The sequence below is a fragment of the Loxodonta africana genome, chromosome 2, assembly GCF_030014295.1.
Source record: "Loxodonta africana isolate mLoxAfr1 chromosome 2, mLoxAfr1.hap2, whole genome shotgun sequence".
Classification (NCBI taxonomy): domain Eukaryota; kingdom Metazoa; phylum Chordata; class Mammalia; order Proboscidea; family Elephantidae; genus Loxodonta; species Loxodonta africana.
Genome location: NC_087343.1, coordinates 223148371 through 223174233, shown reverse-complemented (window position 1 = coordinate 223174233; position 25863 = coordinate 223148371). Strand labels below are relative to the sequence as shown.

Here is a 25863-nt window from a genome sequence, read left to right as displayed (position 1 = left end):
CTTTTTGGGATAAAGTCAACTTTGACCCAAAATAACGTAGCCCAGAAGATGGAGGGGCATTATGGCACCACGCTCAAGGGAGGAAAACCTACCTTGCACTTACTTTGACCCAAAATAACGTAGCCCAGAAGATGGGGGGGCATTATGGCACCACGCTCAAGGGAGGAAAACCTACCTTGCACTTGCGTCCCCTGTTGGTCAACTTGGAACACTGCACTCGTGAACAGAGGCGGGAGCATGGGAGTCAGCGTGGAAATATACACCGGAAGCTCGGGATCTTGCACAGTGAGTCTGAGCTTCACAACCACACTCCCGGCTTGGAGCGATACAATCTCCACCCGCAGCTTCCCATGTCTGTACAAGTCAGAAACGGCCGGAGGAAATGATTTTCCAACCTAGCCAAGAAGAAGCAACAGCAACTCAGATAGAACATTTATTTCCACCAACATCTTCAAAACTATTTTCCAGAGACCCAGGTGCAGCTGATGGAGGGTGCATACGATCCACTTGCCCTTTCGAGATCCAGAGGAGGTACCCAGCAATGAACTTATAAGGAGTGTCTTAGGCTGGGTTCTCTAGAGAAGCAAACCCAGCAAAGTGCACAAACATACACAGATTTATTTATATCAAGGAAATGGCCCATGCAGTTGTAGAGGGTGGCAAGTCCCAAGTCTGTGTGTCAGGATAGAGGCCCCTCCTAATTCACGTAGCCACAGGGGCTGGCAAACCCAAGATGGGCAGGTCAGAGAGCAGGGATCCTGGTCACAGGCTGTGAAGATCGACCAATCCTAAGATCGGCAGGCAAGACCACAGGAAAGCTGCCAGCCCAAGTCCTAAAAGCTGGAGGCCAGATGAACAGGAGCCAGCTGCAGGATCCAGAATGATCAAAAAGCCCACATACCTTGCAGAATATCCACTTATATTCAAAGCAGGCCACACCCCCAAGAAAACTCCCTTTCAACTGATTAGCTACTCACAGCAGATCCCATCATGGAGGCGATCATCACATAATATCAAATCTCATCATGGAAGTGACTACAACATCATACGTCTATCAAATCACTGAGAATCATGGCCCAGCCAAGTTGAAACACAACCTTAACCATCACAAGGAGCAAGCAGAGATGACCTCCTGACTCAGTATTCCCCAGTTGGGCTCTCCTTGGAATTGCCTGGCCTAGGCTAGCGTTTGTTGCAGAACTTGCAATGACCATGGCAATCAAGCTCCCAGCAATGGAGCATTAGATGAAGAAGCCCATCTGGGTGCCCTGAACATTACTATGAAAGTAATTTGTATGTGTGCATGAGAGAGACAGAAAGACACACCACTGGATGTTTGGATGGATGGGTGGGTGGGTGGGTGGTGGTGGATGGATGGATGGATGGATGGATGGATGGATGGATGGATGGATGGATGGATGGATGGATGGATGGATGGATGGATGGATGGATGGACTGACTGACAAACAGGGACCATCAAGGAGCAATTCCTGTGGCTTTTTGGAGTTATCCCCCCCAACACGCACACACCCATACGGGACTGTATCCCCCATGAAACACACAGGCAGAGCCAGGTGCTCAGGGTTATTTATGCCCTGGCAAAGGAGATATCAGCCTTGCCCCTGCCTTCCTACCCTTCTGTTCCCATTCACACAATTGAACCAACATAGAGAAGAAGAGCGAATTATCTGAGAAAGTTAAAAAAATGATTCCCCTACAGGTGAATGTTGGGAGACAACTCTCCATAAGTCTTGTGCCTTTCTGTAGATCTTTCTACACATTTTGGCACGAACTACCCTTTTGTTCCAGAATATCTTTTCAAGAATGTCTGTATAGTGAACCTCAGAAGATACAGTGTCTCTCTCCAGTGCAAAGGCTAGCTCTGTTTACTGTCCAGTATAATAAGAATACCATTCCAAGGTGGTACAAACAGTTAGCATACTCAGCTGCTAAACCAAAAGGTTGGATATTCGAGTCCACCAGAGGCACATCAGAAAAAAGCCCTGGCGATTTACTTCCAAAAAATCAGCCATTGAAATCTCCATGGAGCACAGTTCTACTCTGACACACATGAGGTTTCCATGAGTCAAAATTGACTTGATGGCAACTGATGTTTATAATAAAGATAATGACTTCCTCTGGGGCAAAGTTTAGGTACATTTGCTAGCAGTCCATTATAAAAGATTCAGGTTCCCTTAGCTTGGGGTTCCTCAGCTGTGATGCAAGCCTATTACATGTGTATCACGCATCTGAGCCCGTCCATATCACCCCTATGGGACGTGGGAGCAAGAGGAGCTGATGTGAACATGAAGCTCATGCTGCCTGTTGAGATGTGAGTAATAAAAGTCCTTTGTCTCTGACCCAGGAGTCTCGTGTCTTCTGTCAGCATCTGTGAAACTCTGGCAGGCTGACTTGTTAGCTTTCAATAAGGGCAAACTCTCAGGCCCTTCACAGTTCTTCAGTTTAGTAAGTTACTCTCTCCTTCAATTTATCACCCATGAATAGATAATATTTAACACTGGCCTTGTTCTCTTAGGCTGTGTGCTGATGTCTCCCTTTAGCCACAAGGGAGGAATAGATGCTGTGATTATTGGTAAATGCTTCATTAATGGAGCTACAGCAAAGCAGGAAGATAGATCACCTAGATCCCACAGATAGAAGGTTCAGCAGAAAATGCAGGTCTAAGATCAAGTATGCGTTCCATTTGAATCAAAGGCACACATTTCAAAGATGGATTGCCCCAATCCAAAACCTGGACTAAATAACCCATAAAAAAAAAATCATTTTTTGTAATTACCGTGCAGTTTGGGTTTAGCCTCCCCTAAAGCAGTGATAAAATACGATTTTGCAACAATTGCAGAGAAGGGGTTGGGCAAGTGTTGCCGGCCTGTGTTTGGTGTTCTCGCTCAGAACACCCAAGAAAAGTCCCATGGGTCTGTGCTTTGGTTTTACCTCTTGCAGCAATTGTCTAGAAAAGTCCTGGTATTCCACACTGCTGTGGTTGAGTAGCTGCTCCGTGAAGTTGCGATTGGTGATCCTTATTGTGACTTCAAATACCCGGGCATCTGAGACAGTAATACAAATTATATGAAATCATTTCATCAATAGTCACATACTTTTCTGTCACTATTTTCCATAAAACCTATCCTGTTGACAGGAACTTTTTGAAAAATAGATCAAAGCATGAGTCTGTGCTGCTATAACAGAAATACTGCAAGTGGGTGGCTTTAAAGGACAGATATTTATTGTCTCACAGTTCGGAAGGCTGGAAGTCCAAATTCAGTGCATGACTCTAGGGGGAGGTCCTTCTTTGTCTCTTTCAGCTTCTAGTAGCTGCCAATAATCTTTGGTGTTCCTGAGCTCGTAGATTCATCTGTCTGTGTCTTCACGTGTCATCGTCCCCCTGTGTGTCCATGCCTACTCTGCGCTGTTTACAAGGAACCACTCAGAAAGGATTAGGTTTAGGACCCACCCTACTCTGGTATGACCTGATTAACAACAAAAAAATTATTTCCAAACATGGTCACATTCACAGGTTCAGGAGTTAGGATTTCAACACATGCTTTTGGGGACACAGTTCAACCCATAATAGTCTTAGATTGGGGTGGCCAAGTTGGGAGAGATCTATAACTGGGGTCCACTCGACAGCAACTGGTTTCAGAAATGAGTTGGGAGGGGAGCTTGATGCATATGCAGGGTGCAGAGAAAGGGGCACAGCAGGGATCCCAAGGGCTCAAGCTCAACCCTCACACATGGGTGGCTTTCAGGTAAGTAACCTCCTCTCTGGTCTCCGTTTCCTCAGTGGGAAAGGAGTGCAGCTTCTACTCACTCCCTAAGTATTTTGAAAATAAAATAAGAGAATAAGATGGAGCCTGCAGGATAAGTGAAAGCATCATGCAAATTCAAGAGCTTGTGTTTTGCATGGCTACGTCCTTGGAAGACTTTCTGGGAATCTGTCCTGCCTGCTGTGACCATTTAGCACAGGATCAGCCCCAAATCAGTTCATAAAGAATGTAGAGCCGTCTCATGACGGCCTGATCTTCCCCTTCCTCATTTAATGCCACCAGTCACTGCCATTAGTTCTAATCTCTGTGCAAGAGATAGACCTCAGGGGTAGCATCTCCTATGCAGCGATTTCTGTCTCTGCACCCTCTGCTGAGCCAACAAGCCTGCACCCTCCAGCCTGGGGCCCCCACCTGTTCTAGATCAAGGATGCATGTATGTATCTAGAACCCTTGGACCAGACTGTCTTAGCCCTCCATGCTCCCCCACCCCACCATCACACACACTTACACCCCGAAGCCACAGGGCCCTGCTGGAGGAGAAATTCCATCACCTATGTCTAACTGGGCAGAGGTCAGTACGCCACCCAGGTATCACTCATGAACAGACAGAGGGCAGGATGAGTCATGGGATAGAGCTTCATTATTTGAAGCTCTGAGAGCAATAGAACTGGAGTAGAAAGTGTTAAGTATTAAATTGAGTCTCCCCAAAAGGTATGTTGAAGTCGTTACCCCCAAAACCTGTCAATGCAACCTTGATTGGAAATAAGGTCTTTGCAGATATCATCAGTTAGGTTGAACGTAAGATTGTGCCAGAGTAGGGTGAGTCCTCGAGCCCTGGTGGTGCAGTGGTTAAAAGCTACTTCTGCTAACCAAAAGGTTGGCAGTTTGAATCCATCAGCCGTTACTTGAAAACCCTACGGGGCAGTTCTGTCCTGTAGGGGCACTATGAGTTGGAAATGACTTGACGACAATGAGTTTGGTTTTTTGGTTAGCGTGGGTCCTAATCTTCTCTTGTTGGTGTCCCTGTAAAAGAGGAGAAGAGACACAGGGACACAGACAGAGGAATAGACCATGTGATGATGCATCTACAAGTCAAGGAAGGTCTGGAGTTATCAGAAGCTAGAAGAGAGGCATTGAACAGGTTCTCCCTCAGAGCCTAAGAGGAACCAACATGGCCAACATGCTGATCCTGGACTTCCAGCCTTAAGAACTGTGAGACAATAAATGCCTGCTCTTTAAGCCCGCTCACTTTGGGGTATTTTGTCATGGCCCCTCTAGGAAACTGAGACAGAAAGACAAACTCAAGAAGTAGAAGTGGCTTTTTGCCCAGTGGCCGCACCTGTTCTGACAGTCAGTGTGGCAGTGACGTCAGCCCCACACTCTCTGTAGCTGGTCTTCACCCCGTACAGCACTCCGGCCTCCAGCCCCACCACCTCCAGGGTTGTCCCTCTGGTCCTGGCACTTCTGACTAACTCCTCGCCCTCAAAAACCTGGACGTGGAACATGTGGCTCTGGGTAGAATTTAAACTCCAAGACACTTGAAAACTGCTGCTCGTGACATTGAAGACCATGTAGTTCCTGATCGGAGGACAATCTATAAAAGCACAAAATGCGGACAATTCATAGAACGTCAGAAAGAATTGCTTTATCTTCTGAAGTAGGTAATACAGCTTTGCTTTATTTACCAGCAGAACCAAACCAGTTGTCTTCAAGTCCATTATGACTCATGATGACCTCACTGAGTGTAGAGTAGAACTGTGCTCCATAGGGTTTTCAAGGCTGTGACCTTTCGGTAGCAAATTGCCAGCCCTGACTGCCTAGAAGCCTCTGGGTGGGTTCGAACTACCAACCTTTCAGTTAATAGCAGAGTGCTTAACCATTTGTACCATTCAGCACTCCTTTGCTTTATTTAGTTCTCCCCTATTTATTGATAAAAGTTGATGAATGCAGAACAACCCTCAGTCTAGAAAAAATTATGAATTGTACCCATTAATTCAAAAAAGAGGTAATTTTGGTAGGTATCTTAGGATTGCATTAAGGGGATGGAGACATTAAGTAAGTTTAAGGCTTAAAATCTGAGCTTCTGTATCATGGAGCTAAGTTAAAAAGGCAATTAACTCAAGTTTGCCACTGTGCCTACCCTGCGAAAAACACTGTGTTGTGTTTGTTGTGACCCAGAACCTACGGTTACCAGGTTGTCAAAATACTAGGGATCACTGATAGAGTCATCACACAGAATCACACAGAAATATTTTGTAGTGTTGACCGTCCTGATTCATGGCAAGAATGTGATTGTTTCCACAAGCCACATCTGCATTCAGCTAATTCATCATGCTGAGGCAATGGCCCCATTGGCATACAGGACTCAGAAGTCAGGCTGAGGTTTCTGTATGACCCTACTCATGTTTTCATATCAAAATTCATGCTTTAGGGAGCAAAACTCTATATATTGTAATTGTTGTTAACTGCTGTTGATTTGCTTCCCCCCCCCCCAGCTCATGGAGACCCCATACACAAAGAAATTAAACTGTTGTGATCCATAGGATTTTTATTGGCTGATTTTTTGGAAGTAGATCTCCAGGCCTTTCTTCTTAGTTCTAGTCTGGAAGTTCCAGTGAAATCTGTCCAAAATAACAGCAACACACAAGCCTCTACTGACAGATGAGTGGTGGCTTCACATGAGGTACATTTGCCGGGAATGAAACTGAAACCCAGCTCTCCCACATAAAAAAAAAAAAAAAAAGAATTCTACCACTGAACCACCACCACTGCTCATATACATTCTAGTACATGAATAGAATTAAAGCTCTTTTTTAGGGAGATATTCTGGCTCTTTCATAGGCACCTGGACTATATGAATTCTGTAAAAGACCTTAGTGACCCTCAGTCTAAGTGTATAACTTTTACAGCAGAATTCAGCTCCATAAAATTTTTTTTTTTTAAATGAGGAACTTTATCATTATCTTCAAAACAACGGTAAAAAAGAGAGAGAGAGAGAATGAAAAATTTGTGAAGAGATGGACTTACAGCACGACAGCGTGAGGAGCTCACCTCATCTGCTCCCCATTGACACTGGTGAAAATTATAAACAAACAAACAAAACCACATAAAGCCTCTGGAAATGGTACTGAGGGCAAACAGCCAATGAGGAAACACCTATTCAAGAACATCTATCAAAAATTTGGTAAGACAGGTGAGAATCTGTGGTATTTGAACCAAGACTGTTCCCTTCCCCTCACAGCTCACCGAGGAGTAGACTCTACTCCAAACTACTGCAGCCAAGAACACAGGGCTCCCTCTCCACCCAGCTTCCAGTTGAAGGGTTTTCTTCCCAGGAGGAGTAAGATGTCAGTGTTTGTTATCCTCTCCCCAGCTGCTTGTTGCCAAGGTTAGGTCCCAGCTGAGTGCAGTCAAGAGGTGGGGACCCCCTTCTATCCAATTCACACTCATAGAACAGAGGCTCTACCTTGGGTGCTGTACGCGGAGAATACTGAGGCCCCAACAGCCCTTTCCTTGGCTTGTGATGCAGTGGTTCCTTACCAGGAAAAGCAAGCAGAGATGACCCAAGACTACTATCTACCCTCCACTAAGGGCTCAGCTCTTAGAGTGTGGTTGTCTTCAGAGAGAAGTTTGCCATTGTTGTGTCCACTAGTTCTATAATCCTGGTTCAGAGAATTTACTTGGGGGAAGAAGCAGGCTGTAAAACAGCTTCTAATCTCTTTCCAAAGAAACTGACTTCATTTACTATGGAGCAAGAAGAAGTTCAAGCCTAAGGGCACTCTCAAAAACAGCGGAGGCTGTGGTGAAGGGAACGGGGAGGGGATTTATGGATCTAATGAAGGAAGACATAGTCTAGACTGTAGCTGGCTGGTTCACAGGACAGAACTGGGAAAGAAGACAGCTGAAAGGAGTCTACCTGAAGTCAGACAAATACCAAACATTGACCTCAGAAACGAGTCTGTTGAAGGAGTCACAATTTAATTAGATTAATTTGTAGAGGAATTCTTCCACAGGGTATTGCTGAAAATGATAGGGCTACTGGCCAGCCATCAGTGGAGTTTAATAGCTGGGTGTGGTCAGAGAAAGAGAGACTTATCAGTATCATTGTCATCCCAGGGTGACTGTGGGATTACCAAAAGCTGCACCTCCCCAAGTAACAACATAAGAGACTTAACACTGTGGGGAAGAAATAAACTTCACTAAAATAAGACAGCCAGTTACTAAACAAATAAACAAGCAAATAACAATAACATTCCCAGAGGAAGGGGGAGAACCAGTACTGAGAGTTATTGCAATATATTATCTAAAATGTCCAATTTTAAACAACAAAAATTATGAAGCATGCAACAAAACAGGAAAATACAACTCATCCACTGGGGGTGGATCGGGGAGCAGACAACAGAAACTGCCTGTGTGAGTTATCAAATGCCTGATTTATCAGGAAAACACTTTAAAGTAGCAGTGATAAACATGTTCACAGAACTAAAGAAAGCATGACTAGAGAAATAAAGGAAGGTATGAGACAATGTTGCTTCAAAAGAAACAAATGTGAATTCTGGAGTTGAAAAGCATAATAATTGAAAAATTCACTAGAGGGACTAAACAGTAGATTTGAACTGGTAGAAGAAAGAATTAGTGAACTTGAAGATAAATGGATAAGAGATTGTTGTTGTCGTTAGGTGCCATCAAGTCAGTTCTGACTCATAGTGACCCTGTGCATAACAGAACAAAACACTGCCCGGTCCTGCACCATCCTCACAATCGTTGTTATGCTTGAGCTCATTGTTGCAGCCACCGTGTCAATCCACCTCCTTGAGGGTCTTCCTCTTTTCTGCTGACCCTGTACTCTGCCAAGCATGATGTCCTTCTCCAGGGACTGATCCCTCCTGACAACATGTCCAAAGCCTGTAAGACGCAGTCTCGCCATCCTTGCCTCTAAGGAGCGTTCTGCCTGTACTTCTTCTACTACAGATTTGTTCCTTCTTTTGGCAGTCCATGGCATGTTCAATATTCTTTGCCAACACCAAAATTCAAAGGCGCCAATTCTTCGGTCTTCCTCATTCACTGTCTAGCTTTCACATGCATATGATGTGATTGAAAATACCATGGCTTGGGTCAGGCGCACCTTAGTCTTCAAGGTGATATCTTTGCTCTTCAACACTTTAAAGAGGTCTTTTGTAGCAGATTTAACCAATGCAATGTGTCTTTTGATTTCTTGACTGCCGCTTCCATGGGGGTTGATTGTGGATCCAAGTAAAATGAATCCTTGACAACTTCAATCTTTTTTCCATTTATCACGATGTTGCTCATTGGTCCAGTTGTGAGGATTTTTGTTTTCTTTATGTTGAGGAGCAATCCATACTGAAGGCTGTGGTCTTTGATCTTCATTAGTAAGTGCTTCAAGTCCTCTTCACTTTCAGCAAGCAAGGTTGTGTCATCTGCATAACGCAGGTTGTTAATGAGTCTTTCTCCAATCCTGATGTCCCGTTCTTCTTTGTATAGTCCAGCGTCTCGTATTATTTGCTCAGCATACAGATTGAATAGGTATGGTGAAAGAATACAACCCTGATGCACACCTTTCCTGACTTTAAAACAATCAGTATCCCCTTGTTCTGTCCGAAAAACTTACTCTTGATCTACGTAAAGGTTCCTCATGAGAACAATTAAGTGTTCTGGAATTCCCATTCTTGGCACTGTTATCCATAATTTGTTATGATCCACACAGTCAAATGCCTTTGCATAGTCAATAAAACACAGGTAAACATCCTTCTGGTATTCTCTGCTTTCAGCCAGGATCCATCTGACATCAGCAGTGATATTCCTGGTTCCATGTCCTCTTTTGAAACTGGCCTGAATTTCTGGCAGTTCCCTGTCAATATACTGCTGCAACTGTTTTTGAATGATCTTCAGCAAAATTTTACTTGCATGTGATATTAATGATATTGTTCTATAATTTCCACATTCGGTTGGATCACCTTTCTTGGGAATAGGCATAAATATGGATTTCTTCCAGTCAGTTGGCCAGGAAGCTGTCTCCCATATTTCTTGGCATAGACGAATGGGCACCTTCAGCACTGCATCTGTTTGTTGAAACATCTCAATTGATATTCCATCAATTCCTGGAGCCTTGTTTTTCACCAATGCCTTCAGAGCAGCTTGGATTTCTTTCTTCAGTACCATTGGCTCCGAATCATATGCCACCTCTTGAAATGGTTGAACATCGCCTAATTCTGAAGCTGAAAGAACTGAAGAACTGAAGAAAAAATCCAAGCTTCGAGTTGCAATAGTGAAGGATTCTATGGGGGAAAATATTAAATGATGCAGGAAGCATCAAAAGAAGATGGAAAGAATACACAGAGTCATTATACCAAAAAAGGATGAGAGATTATGCAAGCCAAAGAACAGGGAGAAAAAAGAGTTAAAATGAACAGAGACTCAGAAAAATGTGGGATACCATTAAGCATGCTAACCTATGGGTAACAGGAGGACCAGAAGGAGAGGAGAGAGGGAAAGGAAAAGAAAAAATTATTTGAGGAAATAATGGCTGAAAACTCCCCAAATTTATTGAAGAACGATAACCTACAGAAATCTCTACAAACTCCAAGTAGGATAAGTGCAAAGAGTTCCAAAAACATCATATCATAGTAAAAATGATAAAAGTGAAATAGAAGCAGTAAATCTTGAAAGCAGCAAGAGAAAAATGAAGGGAAATAATGTTAGAGCAGAGATGAAATAAAGAATAGAAAAACAATAAACAAAAACACCAAAAGTTAGTTCTTTGAAAAGACCAGTAAGATTGACACATGTGTTGCTTTTAGCTAGACTGACAGAGAAAAATGGAGAGAAGATGCAAATAACTAAAATCAGAAATAAAAGTGGGTACATTATTTCTGACCATAAAGAAATAAAAAGGGCAATTGTATGCCAAGAAATCAGATAATACATTTGAAATGGATAGACTCCTGGAAACATGTAGACTACCTAAACTGACTCAAGAAGAAATAGAAAATTTAAACAGACACATAACAACTGAAGACACTGAATCAGTAATCAAAAACCTCCCAACCAAAAAATTCCTGGTCCAGGGTTTCACTGGTGAATTCTACCAAACATTTAAAGAAGAATTAACATCAGTATAATTAGAATATGAGTCGGACTCAACTCGACGGCACTAGGTGGGTGGGTTATAATTAGAAGAGGAAGGAACAGTTCCTAATTCATTTGATGAGGCTAGCATTACTCTGATACTAAAGCCAGACAAAAACATCGCAGGAGAAGTTACAGACCAACATCTTTTATGAACGTAGCTGCAAAAATTTTCAACAAAATATTAGCAAACCAAATCCAACTCCATGTTAAAAAGATTATACCATGACTAAGTGGGATTTATCCCAGGGATGCAAAGGTGGCTCAAGATAAGAAAATCAATTAATGTAACACCCGCCCCAAAACCCAGTGCTCTCGAGTTGATTCCGGCTCATAGCAACCCTATAGGACAGAGTAGAACTGCCCCATAGAGTTTCCAAGGAGTGCCTGGCAGATTCGAACTGCTGGCCCTGTGGTTAGCAGCCGTAGCACTTAACCATTACGCCACCAGGGTTTCCTACATCACATTAATAAAACAAAGGGGAAAAATTCACATGATCATCTCAATTGATGCAGAAAAGACATTTGACAAAATCTAGGACACTTTTATGATAAAAACAGTCAGAAAACTAGGAATAGAAGGAAACTTCCAAACTTCCTCAAGATACTAAAGGGCATTTATGAAAAACCCAGAAGCATACTCAACAGGGAAAAACTAAAGACTTTCTTACTAAAATCTGGATCAAGACAAGGATGTCTGCTCTCCCTATTGCTGTTCAACATTGTGCTGGAAGTTCTAGCCAGAGCAACTAGGCAAGGAAAAGAAACAAAAGGCAACCAAATTGGAAAAGGAGAAGTAAAGCTTTCTCTAGTCACATATGACATCATCCTACATACATAAAATCACAAATAACCCAAAAGAAAACTACTAGAGCTGATAAACTAATTCACCAATGTTGCAGGATACAAAATCAACACACCCAAATTAGTGGTGTTTCTAGACACCAGCAATGAACAATCTGAAAAGGAAATTGAGAAAAATATTCCATTTACAATATCATCTAAAAGAATAAAATACCTAGGAATATATTTAGCAAAGAGGTGAAAGACTTCACTTGAAACTATACACTTAAAAAGTTACACTTGAAATCCACGAGGAATTCTTTTTTGTGTGTGTGGTACTGTATGTAACAAAATACCACAGCCTGGGTGGCTTATAAGAACAGAAATTTATTCTCTCACAGTTCTAGGGGCTAGTAATCTGTATTCAAGTCGTTAGCAGGACCATATTTTCTCCGAAGGCTCTAGGGAAAGATTCATTCTTGTCTCCCCAGGCTTCTGGTAGCCCCAGGCACTCCTTGGCTTGCGGATGCAGCCTTACTCCTCTGCCTCTGTCTTCCCTCTGTGTGTCTGTGTCTCCTCTCCTTTTTTATAAGGACATCACTCAGATTGGATTAGGACCCACCCTGCTCCAGGATGAGCACATGTCAACCTAACTGATCACATCTTCAAAGACCCTATTTCCAAATAAGGTCACATTCACAGGCACAGGGGTTAGGATTTCAACATATTTTTGGGAGGACACAATCGAATCTATAACAACTGATTTTGGACTTCCAGCATCCAGTACTGTGAGAGAATAAATTTCTGTTGTTTTAAGCACCAAATCTGTGGTTATTTGTTACAGCAGCCCCAGGAAACTAAAGCACCTCCTAAGAAGCCATGTTCTTGGGCAAGTTTTCAAGGCAGCTGCCCCATGGCTGGACATCACAATTTGTTAGAAAGTTCTATCTTGTGTTGCTGTAAAATCAGCTCCCTTCTGATGTATGAAGGTTAATCCCTCTTCCGTGTGACAGAACTTGAGATATTGCCAAACTAGAAATATTCCTTCTACCCCTTACCCTTCTCTCTCCCAGGCTAAACCGTTGCCATTGAATCAAATTCCGATTCACAGCCACCCTATAGGACAGGATAGAACTGTCCCATAGGATTTCCAAAGCTGTAAATCCTTATGGAACCAAACTGCCGCATCTTTCTCCCAAGGAGCAGCTGGTGGGTTCAAACCACCAACCATTTGGTTAGCAGGCAAGCGCTTAACTCCTATAAACTAACTTGGATGTTCGGTCCTTCGTTAGGCTGGAGAGATTCCCTGGTGACACAAGGAGTTTATGCTCAACTTATAACCTAAATAGGGTCACTATGAGTTGGAATTGACTGGATGGCAATGGGTTTGGTTATTTTTTAATAACCTAAAGGTTGGCAGTTTGATTCCACCCAGTGGTGTCAGGGAAAACAGGCCACGTGATCTACTTCCTTAATATCATCCCATGAAAATTCTGTGGAGTTGTTCTACTCTGACACATGGGTTTGCCATGAGTTGGAATTGACTCATCAACCGGTTCGGCTTCGGTTTTATTAGCCTGGATACCCTCTTCCGGTTGCACCCCAGCTTTTCAATGTCCCTCTTAAAATGTGGCCCTAGAAATAACACTCACTTCTTGACTCTGTCAATATAAAAAAAAAAAAATTTTTATAGACAACCTAAAATTCCCATTTGGAAGCTCTTGCTCTGTGGCCCTCGCCAGACTATGGTTGTGAACCTCGATTCAGGACTTGGCATTTGTCTCCACAAAGCATGTCAGCTTCTCTGCACCCATGAGTCCACGGCCCTTGTTTCTCCCATGCAGAGCTGGTCCATCTCTGGTTCAGGAGGAAAGGGTGCTGGGGACTCCACTTTTCCTTAATCTCTTGGTGTCCAATTGGATGCCTCCATTCCCTCAGACCTGTGGACTTGACACCTGAATCTTGTAGAGGTAGGAACAGTGAAGAGTTGAGCCAAGTGTCTCAACATTCCATTGCTGGAAATCTAATTGGGAAGAGGAGTGTGGGCTTGGGCAAACTTTAGCTCTTCCTTCTTCTGGTCTTGGCTTCTCTCCAGCAGGCACCTTCCCTCCCCAAGCCACAGGTTCAGGAGATGTTTTTTCATGGAGCTGGGTAGTTATTATCTTCCAGCTGAGAAGGGGAATCACGTTGAGGGAGTTACAAGAACCCTTGAAAACCATCCCGTTCCACCCCACAGCAGAACAAGTTCCTGGACCACAAAGTGCTAACCATGCAAGTATTCCTCATGGTTTTTGGTTTTGTGCAATAATCCCACTGCCCTGTGTGTCATTAATTGGGTGACTAATTTCACAAGAAAAGTATCTGAAAGTTCCGCTGTATTTTCCAAGTGCTTATACCTCCAAGCCTTCCAGCAGATTGCTCATGTATATTAGCTGCTAAATTTAAAACACATGCTGTTTCCCTTAGCAATGAGCAGTTGGAATTCGCTCTGAAGCTCTGATTTAGAAACACCGCATTGATCTTTTCTGCACCAGGAGAAGTGAAGTCAGAGTATCGCAGCTTCCCCTAATTGTGTTTAGCTGTCAGGCAGCCCTTTATCTCAAAGGAATCTTGCAGCTCCCAAAGCTGGGTAGCATGGCAGGGTTTGGCTGACAACATTCCCGAATGCAAATGAGGTCTAATATTTTTTCGGATTTACTGACCAGGGTATGAATGACTATGTTCCACCCTGTGTCCTTGGGGAGAGGACAGGGTTCTCTCCCTGGAGGCCACAGACTGGGAGCTCTACAGCGGTCTTCAGGGAGGTTGTACGCAAAACCCTGGGGGTGCATTTGTGCCTGGTAGGCCTAGCTCTAATCAGATTCTCAATGGTTATGAGTTGCCACGTTCACCGTTGCTATCCAGTTGATTCCAACTCATGGCGGCCCCACGTGCTACAGAGCAGAACTGAGCTCCACAGGGTTTTCTAGGCTGTGATCTTTACGGAAACAGATCATCAGGGCTTTCTTTCACAGCATTGCTGGGTGGGTTCGAACCACCAACCTTTAGGTTAATAGTCAAGAGCAAACCATTTTGCCACCTAGGGAGCTTGTTTGGTTTTGTTTTTGCCAGAGGTGGCTGCCTTTTTTTTTAAACCTCTGGAGATTATGGGAACAACCACCATGCAAACCATCCTTTTTGTTTATTTATTCAACAACTATCTGTTGAGTACCTACAGTTTTCCAGGCACTAGGGATTCATTGGAACCCCTGGGTGGTAAAAATAGTGAACATATTTAGCTGTTAACTGAGAGTTTGGAGTTCAAGTCCACCCAGAGGCATTTTGGAAGAAAGACTTGGTGATCTGCTTCTGAAAAAGTAGCCATTGAAAACCCTATGGAGCACAGTCCTACTCTGACACATGTAGGGTTCCCATGAATTGAAATCGACTCATGGCAACTGGTTTTTGGTGGACTCTTTTGGCAGTGAATAAGAGATAAGGTCCTTTCCCTCATGGAGCTTCATTCTGATGGAAGGTAGAACATTCTGGTAGGAGAGGACTGACCCTGGACCTCTCCTCCACCCATAAGTGCTGCTGGGAACCAGCCCAGGTCTCTGCACTTCTAAGCATCTGCCCACAGGAGAGCAAGAACTGTCAGTAAGAAAGAATCTTACTTATTGGTTTTCCAGATCTGGTTCTAGAACACCAGAGAAAATAGGTCCCCTACTCTCAAACTCAACTCAGCTCATGACCCGATGCGCTAATGGAGGGAGGAGAGGGTGAGGCCATTGAGTGGTCCATCTCCAGTGATGCCATTCACTGGAGCACATTGCGAGCAGCAGCCCCTGGAGGACGGCAACAGGACAGCATCAGGAATGGGGGATTGTTGTAGTCAGTTGCTAGTGAGTCAATTCTGACACATGGTGATACCAAGAGTGAAGAGTAGAACTGCTCCACGGGGTTTTCAAGGCTGAGACCTTCAGAAGCAGATCTTTCTTCCGAGGCATCCCTGGGTGGGTTGAAACCCCCAACCTTTCAGTTAGTAGTTCAGCCCTAAACTGTTTGTGCCCCCCAGGGATAGATGCTCCAAACCCACAAGGATGTCCTCTAGGCAGACTGCTGCTGGGAAGATGGCCACAAGGCAGTGATCAGCAGAAAGGAACTCATAGGCCGGGTCTGTACATGACCAGCTGCCGGCGTTTTGTAAGTGAGTGATCTTCATTTGCCTCCATTTCCTCTTCTGTAAAATGGGTACAACTGGACAAGTTGCCTCAGAAGGTTATTCTAAGAATTAAACAAGTTAATATCCCTAGCAAGTGTGGAACTGAGCCTGGTGTGTGTTAACGGCTAAGCAGCTCTTAGCTGTATTATTATTATGGAAAAAGGCAGGGTCCTCACTGTTGCATTCTTTGCAGGGAAAAGAACATCTGAATTAAATTATTAATTAATCCAAACTCAGTACAACCAAACCCTCTATAATGACTTTATGATGTTAACGTTCCAGTTTTCACAGCAGAATGTTAGAAACAACTTCCATGCCCCACAAGAGGAAAATAGCTAAGAGCGTTGTATCATGGCTACAGAGTATCGTTATTATCCAACTACTGAAAATTATAACCATGAAGACCAGGTTGCTTCTTAGAAACATCATATGATATAATGTTAAATGAAGAAAGTAGACTATAAAGTCACATGTAGAAAAACCCACCTACTGCCATCGAGTCGATTCCGACTCATAGCAACCGTAAAGGACAGAGTAGAACTGCCCCATAGGGTTTCCAAGGCTGTCATCTTTACAGAAGCAGATTGCCACATCTTTATCCCTCATAGTGGCTGGTGGGTTCAAACCATCAATCTTTTGGTTAGCAGTTGAGCACTTTAACCACTGTGCCACCAGGGCTCCAGTTACCTGTATAACCCGTTGCTGTCGAGTCAATTCCGACTCATAGCGACCCTATAGGACAGAGTAGAACTGCTAGCAGGGCTTAAATAAGGCAAAAACCCACTTCCATATGGATGGACCCTGGCAGCGAACATGGAAAACATGTAAATAGCTGATTTGCTGAGGCGGTGAGACTGGGTGACTTGTCTCCATTGTTGTCAGAATGTGGTTAAAGTACCAGATAGAATTTCAGAATGACAGAGGAGAAACGCTTCGTGGCCAGATAGAATCAGCTGTGTCTGCAATCTGGGCTGGAGTATTTGCTAGAAGGGTACCAAGTTGGTCAGGGTCCTGTCCTTACAGAATGCAGAGACCATACAGTGGAAAGACAGCCATTCCATTTTTGCAGGTTGTCTTGGAAACTGTCAGCACAATAAACCCAGTGTGGCCCTAATGGACTCTGCAGCCTCCTGTCCTGCCGTACCCTGCCTGCAGATGGCACTACAGTGGTGCCCATGCCCTTGGTGGCTGCCCGTGCCTGTACTGACCCCTGTCTGGGGAGCGTCTTGTCTGTTAGCAGATGCCCTCCCCCTCCCCCACCTTTAACTGCGGTCTTAGTTATCTAGTGCTGCTATATGGCTTTAACAAACAGAAATTTATTTTCTCACAGCTTAGGAGGCTAGAAGTCCAAAATCAGGGTGCTAGCTCCAGGGGAAGGCTTTCTCTCTCTGTCAGCTCTGAGGGAAGGTCCTTGTCATCAATCTTCCCCTGGTCTAGGAGTTTCTCAGTGCAAGGACCCCAGTCTAAAGGATGCACTCTGCTCCCAACTCTTCTTTCTTGGTGATATGAGGTCCCCCTCCTCTCTGCTCACTTCTCTCATTTGTATCTCAAAAGAGATTGACTCAAAATACTACTTAAGCCTGTAGCTTGTGTTCTGCCTCATTAACGTAACTGCCCCATACTGTTTCCAAGGAGCGGCTAGTGGATTCAAACCTCCGACCTTTTGGTTAGCAGCCATGCTTTTAGCCACCACGCCACCAGGGCTCAAGATCTACAACATATAGGGTAATTAAGTCAGATGGCAAAATGGAAGACAACCACACAACACTGGGAATCATGGCCTAGCCAAGCTGACACACATTTTTGAGGGACACAGTTCAACCATAACACATGCCATCCCAACACCAGCTTCCTCATCTCAAGGACACTGGCCCAAGCCGCAGAGATCTCCTGCTTGGACTTCTGGGATAGGCTCGTGACTGGCCTCCCTGCATCCAGCCTGGCCCCATGCCAGGTAGAATTGTGATCCACTTCTTCAACTAATGGAGACCCAAAACAACAGGGACTTAAATGCATCAGGGGGTCAGTGGCGATTCAGTGGTAGAATTCTTGCATGCTGTGCAGGAGACATGGGTTCGATTCCTGGCCAATGCTCTTCAGTACAGCCATCATCTGTCTGTCAGGAGGAGGTTGTGTGTTGCTATGATGCTGAACAGATTCCAGCAGAGCTTCCAGACTAAGACGGACTGGAAAGAAATGCCTGATGGACTCCCAAAAATCACCCAATGAAAACCCTCTGAATCATAATGGTCTGGGCAACATTTGATTCCACTGTGCACAGGGTCACCATGAGTCAGGGTGACTCGATGGCAGCTAACAACAGCAAACACATTAGAGTGTATTCCCTCACATAAAGAACGGTTAATGCGCTAGGCTGTTAGCTGAAGGGTTGGAGGTTCGAGTCCATTCAGACATGCCTCGGAAGAAAGGCCTGGGGATCTACTTTTGAAAAATCACCCACTGAAAACCCTGTGGAGCACAGCTCTACTCTGACACGCATGGGATTACCACGAGTGGACTCAAGGGCAACTGGTAACTGGTTAAGGAGTAAAATATCTCTTATCTCTTAGAGATACATTCTGAGGTAGTTACAGGTAAACTATTCTGATGAAGGGGATTTGCTTCAAAGAAATGTGGGATGAGGGAGGGAAGAATGAATGGCGATGGAGGTGAAGTAAGAGGGGCCATCAGGGAACAAGGATGGAAGCTAAGTCAAGAGGGGCCTCGAGGGTATGATCCTCATTATCTCTTCTATTTTTATATTTGCTTAACTTTTCTATAATACAAAGTTAAGGATATCACAGCCCTGCCTCATTTTCCATCCTTGTCTTGGACCCATGGTTCCTGGATCACAAGAATCACGCTCCACCTCTGGGACATTAAACTGTCTCTCCTTATCAGTCCTATTGCTGCTTTAAAAAATTCTCACTTTTGTGACTTAAAACAACACAGACTCATTCTCCCGCAGTTCTGGAGGTCACAGTCTGAAATCAAGATATTGACAAGGCTCGGTTCCTTCTGAGGACTCTGGAGGAGAATCATCTCCTTGTCTTTTCCAGCTTTTGGAGGCCACCTTCACTCCTTGGTTCATGGCTCCTCTTCCATCTTCAAGACCAGCAGTATAGCATCTTCTCTTCTCTCTGGTCTCTGCTTCCATCATTACATCTTCTCTCTCTGACTCTGGTTCTCCTGCCTCCCTTTTCTAGGGATCCATACGGTTAGATTGGGCCCACCTGGGTAGTTCAGAACAATTTTCCATCTCAACGTCCTTAATTTAATCACATCTCCAAAGTCCTCTTGGCCATGTAAGGTGACATGTTCATAGGTTCCAGGGACTGGGATGTGAACATCTTTGGGTGCTATTATTCAGCCAGCCACACTCTTCCTTCTCCCTCAACGGCTCCTCCCCCCAATTGTCTCATGGCTCACTGCCCCTCTCCAAATGCTCCAACTAGGTCTCCATCCCAAGGCTGCCCTGACCTCCATGCCTGAGATAGCACACCTAGGCCCACCCTATCAATCTCCTACACCTTATTCTTAATGCCACCTGGCCACCATTTTACTGGGCCCTTTCCTGTTATGTGAGCTCCACAGGAACAGGGGTTCTTGGACATTGCAGAACCCCCCGTTTAGGACAGCACTTGGCACACAGTAGGCAATCCTTAAAGTGTATCCTTAGCACCGGCAGCCAAGTGAACCTGCCTTGAAGGTCAACATCACCATCTGTCAAAGATGAGGGTTCCATCTGCTCATCTCCTGCTCCACCACACCAGCTGAAATCCTTCCCTTTCATTCTAACTGGAGTCCCTGGGTGGTACGAACGATTAATGGGCTCTGCTATTAACTTGGAGGTCTGAGTTCACCCAGACGTGCCTCAGAAGAAAGGCCTGGTGATCTATTTCTGAAAAGTCAGCCACTGAAAACCCTGTGGAGCACAGTGCTACTCTGACACACATGGGGGCACCGTGAGTCAGAGTCAATTCATCAGCAGCTGCTTGTGGGCTTATCCCAACAGCTTCCCCCCACACGTGCTAGGCTACTCCCCACTCCCAGCAGCCTATATCCGAAGCCCCCATCTCACCTATCAGCAGACAGCCCTGCAGCCTGCAGGTTACCATCCCTCCCCCCAGCACATGCAGACCACTGAGACAGCTAACAAAAAAATAAAAAACCAAGCCCATTGCCAACGAGCCTAATTCCTATGGAACAGACCAGAACTGCCCCACAGTGTTTCCAAGACTGTAATCTTTATGGAAGCAGGCTGCATCATTTTTTCCCATGGGGCGGTTAGTGGGTTTGAACGTCCAACCTTTCTGTTAGCAGCTGAGCCCTTAACCACTATACCACCAGGACAGCTACAGGTGACCTTTATCTCCTGTTATGGGGACCTAAGGAGAGGGAATGGGAAGAGAAGTGTCCAAGGGCTGCTTCCCAGAGAAGAGAAAGCTGGAGCCCCTGCTGGAATTAGCCAGGTCTCTCCCATCAGCATCCGGATAGGCTTGAGTGTGGCTCATTTTTAGAAGACACCTGCCCAGGAGTCTACACACCGCCAGGTTCTGAATTACTTCTCTGAGCCTCTTCACAGTAAAATTTTTATAAAGAATTACCTGTCTTGTACTTGCCCCCAAATGAATCCTTCATCAATGCTGAGGGAGTTTCTGCCTACCGTGCTTCCGAAAGGTCACATAACCCCAGGCTTCTAAGGGCCACGTTCCTGCACTCCTATGACTTGCTTATACTCGGATTTCCGTTCAGTTCACCACTCCTGAACTACTGAACCCCCTCTCTTGACCTCCTGGACTCTCCTTCTCCTGCTGTGCTTCCTGCTGCGCACACCCACTTTTGCAAGCCTCTCCCTGTTGTTGGTGTTAGTTGCTATCAGGTCACCCCAACTCATGGTGACCTACGTATAACAGAATGAAACACTGCCTGGTCCTGCACCATCCTCGCAACCATCGGTATGCTTCAGCCCCTAGGTGCTGACCCTCTGTTTTACCAAACCTAGGATGTTCTTCTCTAGCAATTAGCCTTTCTCGATGATGTGCCCAAAGGATGCAAGACGACGTCTCGCCATTCTAGCTTCTAAGGAGCATTTTGGCTACACTTCCTCCAAGACGGTTTTGTTCATTCTCCTGGCAGTCCAAGGTATAGTCAATATATTTCGAGTTCCTGAGCCACCTGCCCAAGGCTCCTTCCCTTTTCTCACTAACCCCATGGTTTAAATGCCATCTATATGCTGATGGGAGCTCTGGTGGTTTGATGGTTAAGAGCTTGGCTGCTAACCAAAAGGTTGGCAGTTCAAATCCACCAGCCACTCCTTGGAAACCCTATGGGGCAATTCTACGCTGTCCTACAGGGTCCCTGTGAGTCAGAATCGAGATGGCAACGAGTTTTTAGTTTATATGCTGATGACTCCCAGATTTGTGTATGAAGCCCAGCCCCTATGAGCTCCAGCATCAAGTATCCAAGTCAATTTGCATCTTGACATCTCCACTCCATTTTGACTCCATCTCAATTTTAATTACAGGTTTTCAAATAATAACAACAATAGCCCAAGTCTTCCCTGTCCATTCAATGGAACCGCCATCTAGTCAATTGTTGAACCAGATATCAGGATTCTGCCTTGATCTGCCTCTTCCTCTCCACATCCAGTTAATGAGTAAGTGCCGTAGGTTCTATCTCCAAAGTGTGGTTTGAATCTACTTCTCTCTCCCCACTGCTCTCACCCTAGACTCCAGCTTTCTGTTTATCAGTTGCACAGCGCTTTTCTCAATCTGAAGTTGCACAGTTATTTCTTACTATAAGCAGAGGCCAGTCACATACACCCAGGGCCTGGTATATACCTGGTACCTCCATGACCACGTTATACCCAGAACCTATTATACACTTTGCACCCCTACAATCACATCCACCCAGCACCTGGTATGCACCTGCCAGCAAACAATTATGTCCACCCCGCACCTGGTACACACCTGGCAGCCCATAATCACGTCCACCCAGCACCTGGTATACGTCTCCATGCCTTTCCCCCAACCTCTACTCCCAATTGGAACAGAGCTAGGTACTTCTTTCTCTCTGTTTCTCCCTGGCACCCAGAGCATTCTTTGGCTATCTAGGTTGAGCATAAAATACCAAGGGCAGTCCCAGGTTATTTCTATTGTCCCAGTGTAAGTATCAGTCATGCCCTTTTCACTCTCAAAAGTGTCCCAATTTGAACGATAAATCATAAAGGCATTCTACTTACATACCACGTATGGCAAACATCTGGCACATTCTCTAGTGGGTTTCCTGAGAGCAAAGAGTGGGATCTATTCATGCAAGTTTATAGCACCATCGTCTGGCACAGTGAATGACACGTACATAAACATTTGTTAAGTGAAAGAATGAATGCAAGAACACCTCACTATGAGATCAGAATGGACGAAAGAGCTAAGTGATTGTTCTATGCCCATGAGCCAGCTATTCCCAGAGTCTCTGTTGTGTGTGGACCATTTAGCCTTTAAAAATATCCCTAAGCCATTCTAAGGCCATCTTGGAAGAGCCCAGTTGATTACCTTCACATGTACGGTTTGGCTTCAGGGGAGACGAGGTCAGGAGTTCCTGGGGACAGACACACTGGTATGAACCCTCCGTGTTTAAACAGCGTTCCCTTCCAGAGCAGGTGTTGAGTTCATCGTAGAGGCATTCATTTACATCTATGGAAGAGGAGGATAGCTCAGAATAGTCACCAGAGTTGGAACCACCTTGCCATTCTCATTAATCTCCAAACACATATCCTCTGTGGATTTGCATGACATGAGGTGGGGAGGTGCATTGGGCAGTGGCCCTGAGGGTGACTAATTAAGCCACGTTTAGAGAACTTTGTACAGCCACTGGTCTACTCATCCAAGCAGTGCCCAGGGAGAACTCACCTTGCGGCTATCATACCCCCTTAAGTGGCTACTGTTGCCTGAGTGAATTATTTTGGGGGCTGTGTTGAGTGCGAATGGTCACAACATGATGGAATCAAACTCAATGTCACATATAAATCTTGTGAATGAGCAGCTTTCTGGGCTGAGAAAGAAAAGAGAGCAGCCCCAGCCTGTGGAAGTTGGCCTGGCATTCACGGCCTGACCGTGTCATTCTCCTACTAGGCATAAACCACCTCATAGAACACCAGGAGAGACTGAGATACGGCAAGGCCATTTCATAATTTTGTCTAAGCACAAAAACAAGGTCATTGCATCACCCACAAAATACCAAACACCCTTCTCTCTGGGCCAAAATGAACGACTCTACTTCTCATTAATTACAGCGTTACCTCCTGCCAGTCACCTCTCCTTATATATAAGAGTGATTGAGACACCTAAATTATAGAATTAACTCCACTTTCTGACATTGTTCCATCTAGAGTGAGTCTTGCTTCCTGAGACCCTCCCCCAAATCACCAGCCAAAGCCCTGATGCTACAGTAGGCTCTTTCTAACACCCTCTTCCTCAGATTTCTTATAGTTCCCATGGTGTGTGTTCCCCCTCCAACCTAACTTAGTCAACTACAGATATGTGCCTGTGGTCTTGGGCTAAGGGGCATGGACAGAACAAACAAGATAATCCCTTTGCTTATTGGCACTAGAACAACTCAGTTTTCAAGGACATTTGTGGATTCTGAGGGAAAATAAAAGTGATCGCTACAGTGCCCACTGGTCTCAAAGCCTTGGCATCATACTGTGTGAGGTTTAATGTTATAAAAGAAGCTTCACCAACAGGAGCAGCTGCTCTTACACATACAGCAGGCATCAGCAAATGGCGGCCCGCCAACTGTTTTTGCAAATAAAGTTTTATTGGAACCCAGCCATAGCCATTTGCTTCCGTATTATATATGGTTGCTTTCAAAACACAATAGCAGAGTTGAGTAATTGGGACAGGCACTATGTGGTTGCAAAGTCAAAAATATTTACTTTCTGGCCCTTATCAGAAAAAGTCTGCCAATCCCTAATATACAGTGAAAAAAAAAAAAATAGAGGAGGAGGAGAAGGAGAAGAAGGTAATTTCTTCCAGGCCACATCTGTGTGCTTTACAGAGTAGAGTTTTAGCTTTGTGCAAATTCTTCTGAAACAGCCTGCTTAGTACAAGGACGTCCGTGGTGAGGGTGGGAAAGAGTATGCAATTTTGGAACCCAAAGAACTGAAGAAACAAGTTCTTGTGTTGTTTTGGGATTTGGGTAGAAGGCTAAACCTGCCCAGAGAGGAGTGAGAAAGGTATGAGAGGGTGTGGAGGAGAAACAGAGGGGAGGAAAGAGAAAAGATGGCACTGGAGAAAAGCAAAGTCTCAAATCTTTATTTTGGAACTTGTCTTGGGTCAGAATGAGCAAGAGATATGTCCAACCACACCAAAGCTGCTGGATTCATGCACTTGAACCAACTATCCTCCCATTCAAGAGTCTAAAACCCCTTAAAGTGTGAAGGATGGATTTTTAGTGTTAGGATCTGCCTTCCATTTTGCTGTTTAGCCCTGCATTGCAGCCCCTGCCAAAGGGAGAACCAAGGGAAAGCACAACCTTGCACTTGAATGTTGATCACTTCGTAGACTCGACGTGTGATGTCGCCCAGGACTGCAGAGACGTTGACCACAGGCAGCTGCCGTGGCAGGCCCAGCAGCAGCTGTGACACCGTGGTGAGGGGCTCCCCACTGGCTGAGTGTAGGTGGTGGACAGTGGAGCCCAGGGGCTGCAGAACACTAGTGACCTGGGAAAGCAGAGTTAGCATTTGACAGATGAGGAAACTTCAGTTCAGAGAAGTTAAAAGAAGTGGTCCAAGGTCACTCAAGGGATTAGTGGTAAGCCTCAAGGTGAGTGATTTTTACACAATAGGCTTGTTAGGTCAGTATCATAAAAAAATAAGATACACACACACACGTACACATTCACACATACATATACATACATACATACCTACACACACATGCACACCTACATATACACACAGACACATATGCAGACATACGCCCAAACACACTCATGCATACACATTCATGCAATCACTTCACATGTATGCACACATACGCACTCACATACACACATACATATATACAGATTCACACTCCCACATACATACACAACTTGTATACATACCCTCACACTCACACACACATACTCATACAACACACACACGCACCACACTCATACACACTCTATTCTGTTCTGCAGAAAAGAACCTCTACATTATTTTGACTTCTGAGATCATCCCAATAAAAGTCCTACAAACCAGAATCGCAAATACTACTGCAACACTCGTCAACCCCAGGGCCCTCAGTCCACTGCCCTCACAGATGCTGTGGGTCTTTTGCAACTGGTGATAAGGAGAAACAGAGCTGGGGACCAAAGCTGTGGTCTTATGTTGCATACATCAATTATTTTTAATGGTTTAATGGTCCCTCTCTCATTTCATATGAATTCTTTTAGTATCAACCTGATATCTTGAATCTCAACCCCAGCAAAGCCAGGTGACTGGGCCTCACTGCACAACCAGAAGAGTGTCACCAAAACAGACTTGGCCAACTAATCCCTAAGTCTCTGTTGGGAGAAAGAATGGACGTTTGGAGAGAGAGCTGAGAGCTGAAGTCCTTCCCCTTGGCCAACCTCGAACACTTTCATGAAAAGAGATACAACTCATAATTTAGAGGGCAGAAAGGAGATGGGAAATTCTTATTCAACAACAGAACCAAAATTTCCTGTCATCGGTATCACCTGGTGCCATCAGCACCCTGTGCCGGGCATAGTTCCTTCTTCAGGGATGCAATAGCCTGGATGGAGAAACACAACCTACACATATGAAGAGATAACAAGCAACACACAGTACAAATATTTTAAACACCAACAACCACAACCACTTGAACATGCCAGGTGCCATTTTAACCTTCTTATATGCTCTAAGTTACTTAAACCTCACAACCACCCTCCATATAGGAGTGT

At 44.7% G+C, this 25863-nt stretch overlaps 1 protein-coding gene across 1 annotated transcript in view; it reads right to left on the bottom strand.

Annotated features, from left to right (window-relative positions):
* The window catches only part of UMODL1 (uromodulin like 1), a 92550-nt gene that overhangs the window by 45143 nt on the left and 21544 nt on the right, over positions 1-25863 (bottom strand). Inside the window, exons 5-9 of the mRNA XM_064279741.1 lie at positions 24451-24637; positions 22470-22610; positions 5125-5379; positions 2953-3065; positions 176-395 (exon numbers count right to left, since the gene is read on the bottom strand). Coding sequence (XP_064135811.1) covers positions 176-395; positions 2953-3065; positions 5125-5379; positions 22470-22610; positions 24451-24637 — 916 coding nt within the window. The remainder of the gene's footprint in view (positions 1-175; positions 396-2952; positions 3066-5124; positions 5380-22469; positions 22611-24450; positions 24638-25863) is intronic.